Source organism: Mus musculus, chromosome 5, assembly GCF_000001635.26.
Source record: "Mus musculus strain C57BL/6J chromosome 5, GRCm38.p6 C57BL/6J".
Taxonomy (NCBI): Eukaryota; Metazoa; Chordata; class Mammalia; order Rodentia; family Muridae; genus Mus; species Mus musculus.
In genome coordinates this window covers 123,479,685-123,495,974 of record NC_000071.6, presented here as the reverse complement: position 1 = coordinate 123,495,974, position 16,290 = coordinate 123,479,685, and the positions used below count along the sequence as shown (strand labels likewise).

General features: G+C 47.7%; 2 protein-coding genes across 7 annotated transcripts in view; one reads left to right on the top strand and one right to left on the bottom strand.

Moving 5' to 3' along the window:
* Lrrc43 (leucine rich repeat containing 43) overlaps positions 1-6,688 on the bottom strand; it is an 18,919-nt gene extending 12,231 nt beyond the window's left edge. For 3 of the 5 annotated variants that reach the window (NM_001033461.3, NM_001289822.1, NM_001289821.1), the window contains exons 1-3: positions 6,502-6,650; positions 3,495-3,755; positions 1,664-1,774 (exon numbers count right to left, since the gene is read on the bottom strand). In NM_001033461.3, coding sequence (NP_001028633.1) covers positions 1,664-1,774; positions 3,495-3,755; positions 6,502-6,645 — 516 coding nt within the window. In that variant the 5' untranslated portion in view covers positions 6,646-6,650. Of the gene's footprint in view, positions 1-1,663; positions 1,775-3,494; positions 3,756-6,501 lie in introns of all 5 variants that reach the window. The other 2 variants (XM_030254637.1, XM_006530400.4) reach the window with 1 other exon arrangement.
* A 6,663-nt stretch (positions 6,689-13,351) lies between these two features.
* Il31 (interleukin 31) lies at positions 13,352-15,823 on the top strand. Of its 2 annotated transcripts, NM_029594.2 has the most exons (4): positions 13,352-13,626; positions 13,721-13,941; positions 14,122-14,273; positions 15,233-15,823. In NM_029594.2, the coding sequence occupies exons 2-4, from the start codon at positions 13,926-13,928 to the stop codon at positions 15,554-15,556; spliced, it is 492 nt and encodes a 163-aa protein (NP_083870.1). In that variant the 5' UTR covers positions 13,352-13,626; positions 13,721-13,925; the 3' UTR covers positions 15,557-15,823. The 2 variants fall into 2 exon arrangements, 1 of the variants encoding a protein (NP_083870.1); NR_168956.1 differs by lacking the exon at positions 13,721-13,941.
* The last annotated feature ends 467 nt before the right edge of the window (positions 15,824-16,290 follow it).

Genomic DNA, 16,290 nt, shown 5'->3' with positions numbered 1-16,290 from the left:
CACAGCAACACCTTGTCTCTGGTGGAGCAGGAAGAACAGGCTGCAGCAAAGGGGAAGGGTTCCTTACAGCTGGGGGTGGGGTGGGGAGGGGTGGAGGGGGGTCAGTGTCTTGTACTGTGTTTTGTTTTTGTTTTTTCGAGATTATTGTTTTTTTTTCGAGACAGCTTTTCTCTGTGTAGCCATGGCTGTCCTGGAACTCACTCTGTAGACCAGGCTGGCCTGGAACTCAGAAATCCTCCTGCCTCTGCCTCCTGAGTGCTGGGATTAAAGGCGTGCACCACCACTGCCTGGCTTACCTTCGTCCCTCTCTCTCCATGGTAACACACAGGGATGGATGGATGTGGACCCAGGCATAAGGCCTGGCTCAGTGGCACCCTTTCCTTTGCTTGTACTTGGTGCCTAAGGCCCATGGGGTGCCCTCCTGAGCATGGCTAAGTCAGCTGCTCTCAGGGCTGAACTTCAGCGCTGGTCATTTTGATCTAATCAGCTGAAGACTCAGCATAGAGTCTGGTCTACCCTTTTTATCTGGTTAGTGTGTGTGTGAGTGTACTTATCTATGTGTACATGTGTGTGTGTGTCTGTGTCTGTATCTGTGTACGTGTGTGTGTCTGTCTGTGTGTATGTGCATGCAAGCGTGTGTAGGGAAGCCAGAAGATAGCCTCAGCTTCCTTAGAATCTACTTTCCTTGTTTGTTTGTTTGTTTGTTGTTGTTGTTTTGTTTTGTTTTGTGTTGTTTTGTCTGAGACAGTCTTCCACTGACCTGGAACTTCCCATGTAGACAGGCTGGCTGGCCAGAGAGTCTCAACAATCCCCCTGCCTCTGCCTCCCCAACGCTGAGATAAAAAAGCACACCCTACATCGTCCAGCTTTTTTCAAGTCTTCATGCTTTCGAGGCCTTCTGCTCACTGCCCTAGCCCCTCACCTAGTGTTTTAACTGTTTAACATATGCAGATTCGCCATTTCAAGTATTTCACAGTGACAACTACCATGTCACCCCAAACAGATGTCTGAGGAAATAAAAAGAAAGGAAGGAAGCAGGGAGGGAGGGAGGGAGAGAAGGGAAGGAGGGAGGAAGAGAGGGAGGAAAGGGAGGGGAGGGGAGGGGAGGAGGGAAGAAGGAAGGGAAAAGGGAAGACCACCAAGCAGTAAATTCTCCTGGTCCTTCCTGGCCCCCGTGACCTCTCCCAGCTTTTGTCTCTGTGGACTTTCCCCTTCTGCATATTTCACAAAGTGCAATTATACGTAAGATCTGTCTCCCTTTTTAAAGTCTGTCTGCCTTCTTTCTCTAGTGTGATATTTTCTAGGTGACTCTCACAATGTCCTTCCTTGTTTATACATGAGCAATATTCCACTGCACGGAGAGACCCCACTTGGCTGATCTGCTCATCAAGCACGGTATTAGGTCATTGTCACTCTCTGGCTGTTGTGACTAGGAGCGCTGTGAACACTGGTAAACAGAGCCTGCCGCAGTCCTTCAGTTCTTGTGGGCAAACACCATGGGAAGAAGGGAATGGCCAAGTCCAAGAGGATCATGCAACTTTTTGAGGCACATGGTCTGTGTTCTAAAAGCCAGGGAGGGGCTGGGTCTTAGCACACAGCTACCCTTGCCAGAGCTGTGTGGGCCAGGCTAGGGGCAGGACCAGGACTCATGCAGAATACGCACCTTCAATGTCGGGGGCAGATTGTTGGCATCGATTTCCTCAATTTTATTGGCACTCAGGACCAACTCCTCCAGCTTTAGAAATTTCAAGAGGTCTTTATCCACCAGACTCACCTGCAAGGAAAGGAAAGGAAACTGAGGACTCTGGTGAGCCAGGCAGCACTGCAACTGAAAAGCACGCTCATATTTGGGAAGGTCACAGCTGTGTTAGCTACTATTCTGCTGCTGGGGCAAAGCACCATGACAAGGCAACTCCAGGAAGCGTTTATTTTGGCTTATGGTTGCAGATGGCGAGATGTCCTGCAATTGGCGAGATGTCTGTAGGGAAGGGGAAGGTGTAGTAGCAGGGATGCTAACACTCCAACCACACACAGGAAGCAGAGAGAACAAGGATACTTCCTCCAGCAAAGCCGCACCTCCCGAAGGTTCCATAGCCTCCCTCGAAAACTGGGGAACTTCAGGTATCTGAGTCTGGGGGTGGGGGGCATCTCTCAAAGCACCACAACTGTGCATCCATTTTGAGCTAAGTTCCAGGTCCAGCAACCTCATACCATCTCCCCTTCTATGCCGCCACCCACATGGTTCTAAAGGGTTTAAGGGCCTCCTCCAGCTCTGCCCTGACTCTAAAGGCAAGCTTTGGATTTCCAGCATAGCGTCCTGTGTCCTTCCGGTGTGCTGGATTATAGGACTCTTGGGAAAACAAGGATCCTTTCTCCTCTCTACCACAGCCACCTGAGCCCCTGCAGTCTCAGAGTCACCTCTGCTACTTTAGCTCTAGGTGGGACCGAGAAGTCAGGCTTGTACAGATCCCTCTGAGGACTCAGAGCCAAACAAAAGGATGTGGTAAGTGATGTAGGGAGGTGTGGATGAGGAGGGCAGTGTTGTTCTATAAGCAACTCTGTAAACACATTACACTCATCAACAGGAGCTCCAGCAAGTCACTCTTAGGGCTCTTGGCGCTTCCTGTTAAATTTTACATCTGCCCTAGAAAATCCTGTAACCATTAGCCTGCCTGGTCTTCCAGACTTACTCCGGTTTCCTCATCACTTTACTCGTGAATCTCAGTTTTCCTGCGGCCCCAAGGACATGAGAAGCCCTTCCTGCCTGGCCTTCCCTTCCCTACAGTGACCAAGTCTATCTACTAGGTTGCCTAGGACTGGGAGGGAGGGTGAGCGTCCATATTAATATGACAGCTTTTCAAAAACAGACCTTCTTGATGTTAGTTGGCCTTCCCCAGGCCTTCCCTTCACACTTTAAAGTAAAAAGAAACACTAGAGATTCTTTGAAAGGAGGGGGCCGAGGGTGTGCAAGGAGCCAGCCATAGCAGATACAGAACTGACCTCCTCAGAGAGAGAGAGAGAACAATTTATAATTATCAAATTACAGCAGATTTTCCAAGCACTCATAAAGATTGCATTTGTTTCTCCTCCACCTCCTTCATCCTTTCTAAGACAATCGTACGCAACCAATGCCCATTCTATGGGTGAATACATTAAGACTCAAGAGAATCTTAAGAGTGAGTTCTGAGATTCCTAACTGTGGAAGAAGAGGACCAAGGGGTCCAATGGAGGATTGAAAGAAAGTACGACTGACTTAAAAAAATCAATGATACAATAGAGCCAGATGTATAAAAGTTGAGGGGGTGGGTGGGTTAGACAGATGCACTTAGCAGTTAAAGCGAGCAGAATGCATAGAGACAAATACTTATCTAGGACTAAAAAAAAAAAAAAAAAAAAAAAAAAAGAAAGACAGACAGACAGTCATGGAGGCTCTCCTGCTGTCCCAGCGTGGTCTCACCCAGCTGAGCTCTTCCTTCCAGTGAGCACACACTTACCCCCTTGTTCACCACCCGCAGGGACCGGAAGTAGGAGTAGAAGAAAGTGTCTTTGATCATCAGTGGATTCTGGATGGCCAGCTCCCTCAGGAAACGGTCCTCCGCGCTGGCATCCTTCAGCATAGCCCAAGGAGAGTGGTTGCTGCGCACCAGGCCCAGCAGGGCCTCCACAGTCTCCTCCTCGGGAACCAGTGTCTCCTCCTCCTTGGGTACCAATTCCCTCCAGACTCGACATTTTTGAGGAAGAAAGCGTGACTTATTCTGCAGAGGTAGAGAGGGAAGCCACCGCACATTTATTGATTGATTGTGTTGTGCCTGGGTGTGGGTAGACGTGTGCTCACCACGGCAAGTGCGTGTGGAGCTCTCTGTATTAGACTGGGTTCTGGGTTCTCTAGAGGAACAGAAATTATAGAATATGGAAACACACACACACATACCAGGCTAAAGGGGATTTGTTAGAATGTTTATTAGCATGGATTATAGGCTGTGGTCCAACCACTCCAACAATGGCTGTCTACCAATGGAAGGACCGAGAACCCAGTGGTTCAGTCTACAAGGCTGGATGTCTCAGCTAGTCTTCAGTATAAGCCAGAAGCCTGAAGAAGCAGGCTCTAATGCCAGTGAAGGAATGGACTTGCCAGTGAGAGCCAGCAGGCAAAGAGAGCTAGCTTCCTTCTTCCATGTCCTTTATACAGGCTGTCACCAGAAAGTGTGGCCAAGATAAAGGTAGATTGTGACACCTCAGAAGATCTGAATTAAAAGTGGGTCTTCTCCCTTCCGATGACTTATTTAAGAAAAAAAAATCCCTCACAGATGTGCTCAGCCGCTTGGATTTTAGTTAATTCCAGATACAGTCGAGTTGACAACCAGGACTAGCCATCACAGGCTCAGAAACCGATGTGCAGGGATTGGCCCTCTCCTGCTACCAAGTGTTTCCCAGGGATCAAACCCAGATCACTGGGATTAACAGAAAGAGCCTTTTCACACTGAGCCATCTCACTGCATGGGACTGTCTGTTCGAGACAGCATCTTAAGTGGATCAGGCTGGTTTTGAACTCGCTGAGTAGCTGATGATTGCCTCGAAGCCCTTGATCATCCTGCTTCCACCTTCCAAGCTCAGGGACTACAGGCATGCAGTGCTACGCTGGGTGGGATGGATGTGATATGAGCAGGAGCTCAAACCCAGGGCTTTGTGAATGCTAGAAAAGACTCAGCCAGCTGAGCGACACACCTGGCATACGCTAATCATTTGTGGGGGCAGAGTTTCCCTGTGTGGCATAGGCTGGCTTTGAACTCTCAGCCTCCCAAGTGTCATTAACACATAGCAAGACACAGAATAGTTAAAAAAAACCAGGTTCCTGGGCTGGTGAGATGGCTTGGTGGGTAAGGGCACTGACTGCTCTTCTGAAGGTCCTGAGTTCAAATCCCAGCAACCACATGGCTTACAACCACCCATATGAGATCTGACGACTTCTGGTGCATTTGAAGACAGGTACAGTGTACTTATTTATAATAAATAAATCTTAAGAAAGAAAGAAAGAAAGAAAGAAAGAAAGAAAGAAAGAAAGAAAGAAAGAAAGAAAGAAAGAAAGACAGACCAGGCTCCTGTTTCCACTTTCCTCTGGAGTTGGGAACATTCAACATCCAAAACAAAACAGACTGCCAGGCTAAAACGTAAAGAGTATTTGCAGCTCCTCCTGAAGCCCCAAGTTCAGTTCCCAGCACCCTAACTTCTGGCTTCAGAAGATCCAACGTGCTCTTCTGGCCTTGAGAGTCCCTGCCCTACCATGCACGGACCCAAACAGAGACACATCATTAAAAATAATGTAATCAATCTTTTAAAAATAAATTAAAAAGGAGATTGCGTTTTGACCCAGCACCTATATAGCTGTGTACAGGAAGGAGGCTTGGTGGGCAATCTGGTTAAGTGAGACTTCACAGAGGGAAGGCTTCCCGAAGATGCGGCAAGGTGAACCTCTCTCCCTAGATACACCCTTGGAGCCGTAAGCCCTAAACTTAGCACAGTGACTTGCACAGAGTAGTCATTCAACCTGCACCTGTGGCCTAAACAAATGGAGAGTTTCCCTGATGGGTACCTATGTGCCTCTACAGGGGGAAGGACTGTTTTTCTGTTTTACTTAGTGTAGAGGGAGGGGGGCCACAACTGACAGCCAACACCATCATGCTGGTTCTAGCCTCTCAGGACACATTTGATGGGCCTCTAAATCCAATCCTACACTGTGCACCCAGCTGAGGACAGCGTTTCCTCTGCGTACTGAGTAGGAAGAGTGTACAAGCTGAAGTAATAGGAAAAGTGACCTTCGTGCCCTGTCGGACCAGATGTTTTCCCCAGCTGTGCTGGCTACGCCCTTGGCTGTATTTCTCTGTCTCCCCTCAGCCTGGAAGCAGGGCAGAGGTTGTGCAGCGCCTTAGGCTTCCTGAGTTCAGCACAGCTGCAGGAGGGGCAGGAGACCTTTTCCACATGAGACCTCAGAACGGCGAAAGCTAGCCCCGTGGCCCAGAACACCAGAAAAAAACATTTTCTCCACCTCTCATGAGGGGCTACAGAGCAAACTGTTCAAGACCAAAGCTCTTTAAGTCTCAGGGATGCCTGACATCTGGAGCTTGGTCAACCAGCTGTTGTAGGCTAGCATGAGGTCAAAGGTATGCCTGATGTGCTGGATCAGTCCATTCCTGGTGGGTTCTCTCACGACAAGGTGGGCACTTGGTACCTGCATTCTTTCAATGTTCCAGCCTCCAGAGTCCACCCCAACCCTCAAATCAGCCAGTGCTGAAAAGACCACATCCAAACCTCCCTTCGGGCCTCAAACTTGTATGTGAGCATCTACTGACTCCTAGGCAGCCCAGCTCCCAGCTAGGTACCACCTACTTTAGTACATTCCCTGCGGCTATTCTGGTCCAGTCCCAGCTCCGCCCCTGCTGGATCCTTCCCTTCTTAGTCCCAGTCCCCGGGGTGGGGGTGGGGGTGGGGGTGGGGGGCACGCACCCAGCTCCCGATGCCACACGGGAATTCGCGCAGACACAACTTCCGCAGGTGCTCACACACAGCCGTGCTCAAGGTCCCCGGTACACCCTCGCCCTCGCCCTCGGTCTGTCTGTAGTCGCTAGTGCTGGACTCGCTGGTCTCCATGCTGTGCGAGGACAGCTCGTTGCTAGGCAACGGCCAGACGCGTTACCCTGGGTGCGTGGAAGCCAACTTCCTCAGTATCAGAGACCCCCAGCTAAGCTCCTACCCAGGCTGGCTGAGGTACCTTGCAAAAACAAGTGGTGGACGCCTCTTAGAATAATCTTGATTGTCTGTACAAAGTGCTGACTGCTGTTCCCATTTGGCAGATCTAAAGAAAAATTAGTCCAATGTTAAGCATTTTAAGACTCCAATTAGGGAATCATCCAATCTTATCTTGCCATCCCTTGTAGCTCCGCCACACAGCAGGGGTCCCCACCTGTGGTCTGTGAAATTAATGGGAGATGACTCTTAACTGGAAATGTAACAAGATGTATGATTTTGGGTACCATAAGACTCACTCATTCCAAGGCACAAATCTGTGATTTTTTTTTTTTTTTTTTTTTTTTTGGTGTATCTCTACAGTGCAATTGTAATCTGGGGTTTACCAGTGATCTAATCACTTTCCCTCAACTTAAAAACCAGGAAGCAAAGCCCAGTGGAGTAGCGCACACTTTTAATCCCAGCACTTAGGAAGCAGAGGCAGGCAGATCTCTGAGTTCCAGATCAGCCTGGTCTACAGAGTGAGTTTCAGGACAGCCAGGGCTATGCACAGAAACACTGTTTTGGGGGAAAAACAAAGCAAAACACAAAGCAAACACCACTGTATCATCTGCTTATCCAATGACAAACAGTGATGCACTTTGTACACCTATGCATTTAACTTCCTCCGGGGGTAGGAAAGATCTGTTCTTTACATCTTCTCACTTATGATGCCATCCCAGGCTGGTCTCAGACTCCCTAGATAGCCATGAAGGACCTTGATCTGACCCTTCTGCTTCTGCCTCCTGACTGCTGGGGCTCCAAGCATGTGCCACCAGGCCTGGCTTCATGCCTGTTTTATCATGCACCAGACTTTATGCTGCCCCTCTTAACATTTACCTGTCTGAGGGTTTTGCCTGCATGTCTATTCGTACAAGTCTAGTGTCTATAGAACCAGAAGAGATTATTTTGTACTCTCTAGGACTAGAGCAACCATGTCAGTCCTGGGAAGTGACCTGGGGTCCTCTGCAAGAGCAGCAGCCTGTGCTCATAACTGCTCAGCCATCTCCCCAGTCCCCCAGTTAATGAACTTCCCTCTGGCTTCGGAATATGGTCAGTTCGGGATCTTCCGGTGACCCTAAGATGCACGACGGAAAAGCCACATCCAAGAATCCTCTGGGACTTCAAGCCCACTCCCCCGATCCTTTGTTTTCTCTCTCACCCATGCTTCAAGACAGTGCAGTCTACTCTCGCTTTTTCCTCGATGCCACAGGGAGACTTCTACCCCAACAACCTATTCCTAGTTCCCTCACCAAATTCCTGTGACATCATATTTACAAACCTACAGACACTCTCTGGGCTTATCTTTCTTGACATTTCCATGGCTTGTGGGGTTTGTCAATCATTTCCTCTGACTTGAAAAACCACTTCTCATTTTGTTCCGTGACAGCTTCCTTTCCTTTCCTTCTTGGGTCTGCCTTCTTGAATTGAACCCCAAGTCACCTTTCTTTTCCTCTTCTGCTGATGGCTCGGGCCTCAAGGCTCTACAAGTGACTGCCATCTCTCTCTCTCTCTCTCTTTTTTTTTTTTTTTTTTTTTTGGTTTTTTTCAAGACAGGGTTTCTCTGGAACTCACTTTGTAGACCAGGCTGGCCTCTAATTCAGAAATCCTCCTGCCTCTGCCTCCTGAGTGCTGGGATTAAAGGCGTGTGCCACCACGCCTGGCTGGCGACTGCCATCTCTTATGGTGGCCCTCAGGCTTGCTGTGTGTCAGCCGGAATATGCCGGTGGCTTCCAAATGGGCATTTCCAGTTCCCTCCTTCATGTTGCCAGTTCAAGTCCAGTGGCCTGCTAATCATCCTTACCTGTGCTAGGCAGACTCACCTCACAACCACAAGATGGAATTACATTCCTCAAACTCCAAACATTCTCCATCTTCCTCCCATCGCCGCCTTTTATCCACTTGCCCAAACCAGAAACCTAGAAGTTGTCCACACTCCGTCCTGTTCCTCCATCTCCACAGCCACCCATTTTCTGAGTTTTAGCTTATACGTTTTTCTAGTCCACGTCACTTTGCATCTACCTGTCACATTACCCTGGCTCATCTATGAATAATGTAGTGTTTGAGATCCGATCGAGACATTCTCTGGGACATTAAAGTGTGCAGAATACAGAACAGAGGTGAAGGCTAGGGAGAGATGTTCGTGAAGAAAAGAGCCAAGCAGGAAAGTGCTTAGCCTACAACATTGAGAAGGCGTGGCCCAAAGCACAGATCATGTTATGGGACGCCAGACAGCGGGAGAGAATTTTGAAGGGCAGCTGGGATCACCATTGCTCAACCAGATTGGACTTTTGCTTGGTTTTGGATTTCGTGTGTAGCTCTGGTTGGCCTGGAACTCACTATGCAGACCAGGCTGGCCTTAATCCCACAGACATCTATCTGTGTCTGCCTTCTGAACACTGTAATGAAAGGCATGTGTCCCCATGCCTTGCTCAGACTGTATTTTATTGTATGTATTAATATTATGTGTGGTGGCTGGAGAGATAGCTCAGAGGTTAAGAGCACTGACTGCTTTTCCAGAGGTCCTGAGTTCAAATTCCAGCAACCACATGGTGGCTCACAACCATCTAGAATGGGATCTGACGCCCTCTTCTGGTGTGTCTGAAGATAACTATTACACACACACACACACACACACACACACACACACATATAATGCATATATATATATATATAATACATCTTTACAAAATATATATTATGTGTGAGTGGGAGTACCCCATGTGGGAGTCACATGACAAGGCTGGGTCCTCCCTCACTTTCCATCTTGTTTTAGGCAGGTCCCTCTATGTCTCTGCCGTCCAGCTCTCAGTAGGCGAGCTAGCACTATGGACATGGAATTCTTATGCCGAGCATTCTGTGGACTCTGATGATTTGTCCTCATGTCTGGACATTGGTCACGTCCCCACTGAATCATCTCTGCAGCCTCAAACTGAAGTTTCTCTCTCTTTCTCTCTCTCTCTGTCTTTCGAGACAGTTTTTTTTTTTTTTATAAAATATTTTTTTTTATTAGGTATTTTCCTCGTTTACATTTTCGAGACAGGGTTTTTCTGTGTAGCCCTGGCTGTCCTGGAACTCACTCTGTAGACCAGGCTGGCCTTGAACTCAGAAATCCGCCTGCCTCTGCCTCCCGAGTGCTGGGATTAAAGGCGTGTGCCACCACTGCCCAGCTCTTTTTTTTAAAGATTTTTTTAAAAAGATTTATTTATTTTATGCATGTGAGTACACTGTCCCTATCTTCAGACACATCAGAAGAGGGCATAGGATCCCATTACAGATGGTTGTGAGCCACCATGTGGTTGCTGGGAATTGAACTCAGGACCTCTGGAAGAGCAGTCAGTGCTCTTAACCATGGAGCCATCTCACCAGCACTGCCCCCCCAACTGAAGTTTCTAAGAAAGCAGAAGTGGGCCTGGGGCTATAGCTCAGTTGAGAGAATGTGTGTTGAATTCAGTCTCTAGTACTACAAAAAGAAGGTGAAATGGTTGCTATTGTGGCATAATAATGGTTGGAATTCAGACCTATGATGGACGAACAGACGGATGGATGGATGGATGGGTCATGGAAGGTAAAAGCTGAGAACAACCAGAGGCTGACAGCCTATGCTCATTGCTCACTGCTCACAGGAGACTGCTTTCTCTCTCTCTTGTTAACCCTGAATTTGCCGGCATAGTAGTGCACTCCTGTAATCCCAGCTCTAGGGAGGTGGAGGCAGGAGGATCACAAGTCTGGCCTACATAGCGAGACCTCTTCTTATGAAAACATTTATCTGCATGGATCTGCCCAAGGGGTGGCTGATAGAGTGTCACAGTGGGAGGAAGGACTCTCAGTGCCACCACCCCTCCCTAAGGACTTATACAAGTTCAATGAATGCAGCATTTTTCCTCAGTGGTGTAGCCACTGGTAAGGTGCTCAGGCAATTTACCCATGTTCCTCTAGGAAGCCCAATGAAAGTTATAGGGTCATTCAAAGAAGGTGTGCAAGCCCAAGGGGCGATAGCTGGGAAGAAGAAGGGTAATCTATAGACAAGGAAGGGAGACAAAAGGGCACTGTGTGTGTGTGTGTGTGTGTGTGTGTGTGTGTGTGTGTGTGTGCAAAAAGTTCCAAGACAGCCTAGGCTAAGAGAGAAACACTTCCGAAACCCCAAACAGAAAGGAGGATGGGTGAGAAAAAAAGAAAAGAGAAGCAAAGGTGGGCTTGAGAGTGACAGGGAATCCTCTTGTTTTATGTTTGGGGGCTATGAACCACCCACACCTGACCTCATTTCTGAACTCTGGACTCCAATATCATAGCTCATCTGTCACAGAACAGATGTCCAATGGCGTCCAACTGTTCCTAGAAAGTCTCTCAACTTCCTCTTTGCAGACTTCTCATCCTTCATCACGTATCATCCGCCCAGCTGTTTCCTCACTGCCCAGAAGTTACCCTTGATCCATCTCCATATCTGTCCCCTGGTTCCCACACCTCTATCTCCATCCACTCTTGAGTCCAAGCTACCTCTTACCTGGAGATCTGTTTAACTTCTCTTTGGCTCCCCTGTTTCTATCGTAGACTCCCATTCTCCTCTTTACTCAGTAGCCTGTCTCTCTCCCCATCTTTTCAAAAAGCACACCAGATCCTGTAAGTCCCTATCTAAAGCTATCTGGTGGCATCTCATGGCACTTAGAAGAAAACCTAAGTTCTTTATCGTGGCCTCAGGGTCCTTCGTGCCAGGCTTCTGTCCACATTTCCACGACCTTATTTTTCTCCCTTCACTCTAGATACCATGGCCACCTTCCTGTTTGTGGAAGGACACCGAGTTCTGATCTGCAGTAGCTCACTGTCCTCATATCTTTCCACAGCGATTCCTTCTCATCCTCCAGGTCTCAGTTTTAATCAATCAATCAATTAATTGCTAAGTCAGTTTTTTTCTTTTTTTTGAGCCGATGGCACACTGTAGCATAGGCTGGCCTGAAAGATGCTATGTAATCCAGGTTGGCTTCAAACTTGCTGTGAGCCTTCTACCTTGACTTTCTGAGTGATGGAATTACAGAGCTATCATGTCTGACTTCCGTTCTCAGTTTAAAGGTTTGATCCCTTAAGATAATTCTCCAACAAACATGCAGTTACTCATAGTGCTATATTCCTGGTGCTTTCTTATTTGTGAATAAGTCTTGTCTCTTGTCCCCTAGAATACTAGGTTTTTAAGGACAGGGACTTTGTTGAGCTTGTTTGTCACTCTTCCTGGGAACCTATATGAGGACATAGCTAAGTTGACACTCAAAATAAGAATAGATTGGGAGTTCTTTGTCATGGTCAGTTCTGTGAAGGTGAAGCTGACTGTCTCCTTCCCAGCCACCAGCCGTCAGGAAAACACTCCTTCACCTGTTTGCCCCAGCAAACTACCATCCAACACAACTGACTTTCCAAAGAACCCTTAAGTTTTCACTCCAGCTCAGGAGAACCGATGCCTTCCTTGGCCTCCACAGACACTGGCAACATAAACACACAAAATAAACCTTTTTTTTGTTTGTTTGGGTTTTTTTGTTTTGTTTTGTTTCTGGGGGGTTTGTTGTTGTTGTTTATTTGTTGGCTTTTTTCGAGACAGGGTTTCTCTGTGTAGCCCTGGCTGTCCTGGAGCTCACTCTGGCCAGCCTCGAACTCAGAAATCCGCCTGCCTCTGCCTCCCAAGTGCTGGGATTAAAGACATGGGCCACCACTGCCCGGCTACAAAGTAAATCTTAACAAAAAGAATAAATGATTCCAATAATATTTTTTGAAAGAATTAAGTACTGAAGTAGGGCTCTGGGTGTGTGGTGGAAGTGTTCCATCAGTGATCAATTAGCCCAGCCTAACAAATACTTCATTTTTTTCTTTGATAGACAGCTGCTCTCTGCAGTCCTGCCTGGGCTGCCACTCACTGTGAGACAAAGCTGGCCTAACTTTGCATCAGTCTTCCCTCTTCTGTCTCCTGAATGTTGGGATTACAGGCATGAGCTGCCATGCCTGGCTGAACGACTCTTTATTTCAATTTAGTTAACGTGTTCGGGTGTTTGATCAGCATGTATGTCTGCACAGTTTGTGTATGCCTGGTGCCCACAGAGGCTCGAGAGTGTCAGATTCCCCCCAAAACTGGAGTTACAGTTTTGAGCCGCCCCATGCTTGATAGCAATCAAACCTGGGTCCTCTGAAAGAGCATCCAGTGCATGTAACCACTGAACCATCTCTCCAAACCATGAACATCACTTTAATTTTTTTTAATAGTTAAAGGATATTTTGATTCTAAAGATGTAAAAGAACGTCTCACCTATTTTGAAATTTGGTAATAAATGTTTCTTCAAAGCTTAAAAAAATTAGTTCAGGTTTTTTTTTTTTTTCAGTCAGTGATTTGCTAAGCTGCCCAAACTGGCTTAGAATTTGTGACCCTCTTGTCTCAGCATACTGAGTGTTAAGATTACAAGTGCACCCCCTACCCAGTTCCCATAATTAACTGATCCACCCCCACCCCCATCCCACCCCACTCCCATTGCCTGGGCAAGTAACTCTTGAGCCCCATTCTGGTTCTAGAGTCTGAAGTCACAAAGGTGCAGGTGAGAACGCAAGGACAAGGGCAGGCCCTGGAGCACAGATGCCTTCTCCTTATGCCTTCCCTGTGTTCACTAGAGCCATCCCCCTGCCTCCGGAATTCCCACAGATGGATCGCTCTGTGGCTTCTTAAAACTTCCCTGCAGGGCACTGACCCTCAGCCCCTCTAAGTCACTTCTTCCCCAGTGATTGTACTTTTCAATCGGGCTTCAAACTTTCCTCTCATTAAATCAGCAAGCACTTTCCAAGAAAAGAGAGATGCTCAAGATGCCTTCCTGTGTGGTATGTGTATGCGTTTGTGTGTGTGCACGCATGTGTGTGCATGTGACTCAATCTTCTGCCTTGCCTTGAGGGTAACCTCAGCATTTCCTTCCAGCCCTGCTTTCCCCAGGCCGAGCCGAGGCTGGCAACCTTTTGAAAATGTTTTCTGGAGAAAAGCTGAGCAATGGTTTTGCCATGGGCGGGCCTTTGATCTGCTTCCTCATGACAACCCTTTATATATTGCCTGGTGGCCATGGCGAACACACCAGGCTCCAGAGACCACAGGCAAAGCGGGCCTTCCTCACTCTCTTACCGTCGCCATGATCTTCCACACAGGTACCGCTGGCTCCACACGCAGCTCAGCATGGCTTCAGCTCCATGGCTCTTATCATGTTAGGGGAAGGAGCCGGGAATGGCTGCCTCAGGTGGTTGCTGGACAGAGGCTGTTGTAACTGAAGCTGGGATGGGCAGGGGCATCTGACCTATCAGCTCCATGGTATCCTTCTTTTTCTCCAGGAACAACGAAGCCTACCCTGGTGCTGCTTTGCTGTATAGGAACCTGGCTGGCCACCTGCAGCTTGTCCTTCGGTGCCCCAATATCGAAGGAAGACTTAAGAACTACAATTGACCTCTTGAAACAAGAGTCTCAGGATCTTTATAACAACTATGTAAGTGCCCTTGAGATTGTTTTTTCTTAACCATTTCTTTAAAATGTCTTATTTTGCTATCTAAGCACAGCTATCCTTTCTCGATATAAAGCCAGCTATGGAAGCCAGAGAGGCATGGGGAAACATTGGAATTCGGTTGGGGTGAAATGTTTCCAAGGGGGTAAATGCACTAGCAGAAGAGGCAGAGGCAGACTGGTCCAGGGACTGAAACCTTGGCAGCTTACGAAACACTACAGGATGTATGCTCCCTGAATTCTTTATCTCAAATCCACCCGGCTCACAGTCCCTACTAAACGAGCATTCTTGCTGAAAGGGCATCCTTAGAGAAGGGCCAGCTTGATTCAGGAATCCCCCAAGAGCAATGAGAGCCAGTTTCAGCAGCCAAAGATGTCCTAGTGGAAGCAGGGTGTGAGGATCTTCCTTTGGGTCTCCGTTGACTAACTAGGCAACTGTCTGTGTGTTCTTGGAGCATCCTGGAGGGCCCTCTGCCTGGCCAGAGCCTGGCACAGGTACAGCACAGGACCCAGAAAGTGTGAATACTTCATTTCCTTGGGACCGCTTAGATAACTTCAGTTGAAGCAAGTAACAGGGAAACTGATGGAGACACAGATAACCTCCCTGCCCCTCTCACTTCAGTCACTGAGCCTCCGAGAACAGGTTGCAGATGGCTAGGGGCAGCCTCAGCCAGATAGGCGGAGGCAGACTGGGTAGAAGCATCCTTAGGAACCACGGCCAACCTGGGTGGGTATGCCATGTCTTCTAGCTCATAAGCCAACTAGACCTTCGATTCCTGTAGACACAGAGTTAGTGATGGCCCAAGCTTCAGAAGGTTGTTGTACCAATTAGATAAGGTCTGAGGCAGGCTAGACACAGAGGAAGCCCTGGAAATGAGCTGTTCTGAGCTGTAGGGTTGTTACAAATGTCTTCCTTACAATATTTCAAACCTCCTCTTTCTACAGAGCATAAAGCAGGCATCTGGGATGTCAGCAGACGAATCAATACAGCTGCCGTGTTTCAGCCTGGACCGGGAAGCATTAACCAACATCTCGGTCATCATAGCACATCTGGAGAAAGTCAAAGTGTTGAGCGAGAACACAGTAGATACTTCTTGGGTGATAAGATGGCTAACAAACATCAGCTGTTTCAACCCACTGAATTTAAACATTTCTGTGCCTGGAAATACTGATGAATCCTATGATTGTAAAGTGTTCGTGCTTACGGTTTTAAAGCAGTTCTCAAACTGCATGGCAGAACTGCAGGCTAAGGACAATACTACATGCTGAGTGATGGGGGGGGGGGGGTGCAGTGTCCTCAGCAGTGCCTGTCCTTCGAGGGCTGAGCTTGCAACCCAGGACTTAACTCCAAAGGGACTGTGCGGTCATTACTAGTCATGTTATTTATGTTTTTATTTTGTCCACTGAAATCTTGTTCTGCTACCCTGTAGGGACTGGAAGTGGCAGCTATATTTATTTATTTATGTACTGAGTTTGTTAACGCTCCATGGAGGAGCCTTCAGAGTCTATTTAATAAATTATATTGACATGATCACATAATCAGTTTTGGAATTTGTGATGGGGTTGAAATCAAAGATTAGGAATGTTCTGGAAATAGTTTATGCTACCCTCTCCCTCCATTAGACAGACTCATGAGCAAATAATCCCAGCAGCATCACGTGCATGATAAACATCTTTGTTCCAGGTCATAAGTACAATCACTGTCCTTTTGGTATGTAGGCTGGAAACTAAGGAAAGAAGTCATTTAATCACTTACTCAAGGTTATGCAGCTGCTTGGTGATATACCCAGATTCCAGCTCGTACTGTATTATTCTGTCTGACCTCAGTTCTTCCCCGGGCAATGACTGAGTCTCAGGGGCACTCAGTGTCCTTCCTGATACAGGGTAGTAACTCAGTGTCTACTGCACAATTGCTACTGCATTCCCAGGTCACCTGTTCAACCAATCCTATAGGGACGTCTTCGCAGCAGACATAAAGGTTTGCCGTTTGAGCAGTCCTTGAG

What these genes read in the sequence shown, in the direction of transcription:
- Il31 (NM_029594.2), top strand. An exon ending in AGGATCTTTATAACAACTAT is followed by an intron (nt 14,274 to 15,232) that starts GTAAGTGCCCTT and finishes CTCTTTCTACAG; the next exon opens with AGCATAAAGCAGGCATCTGG.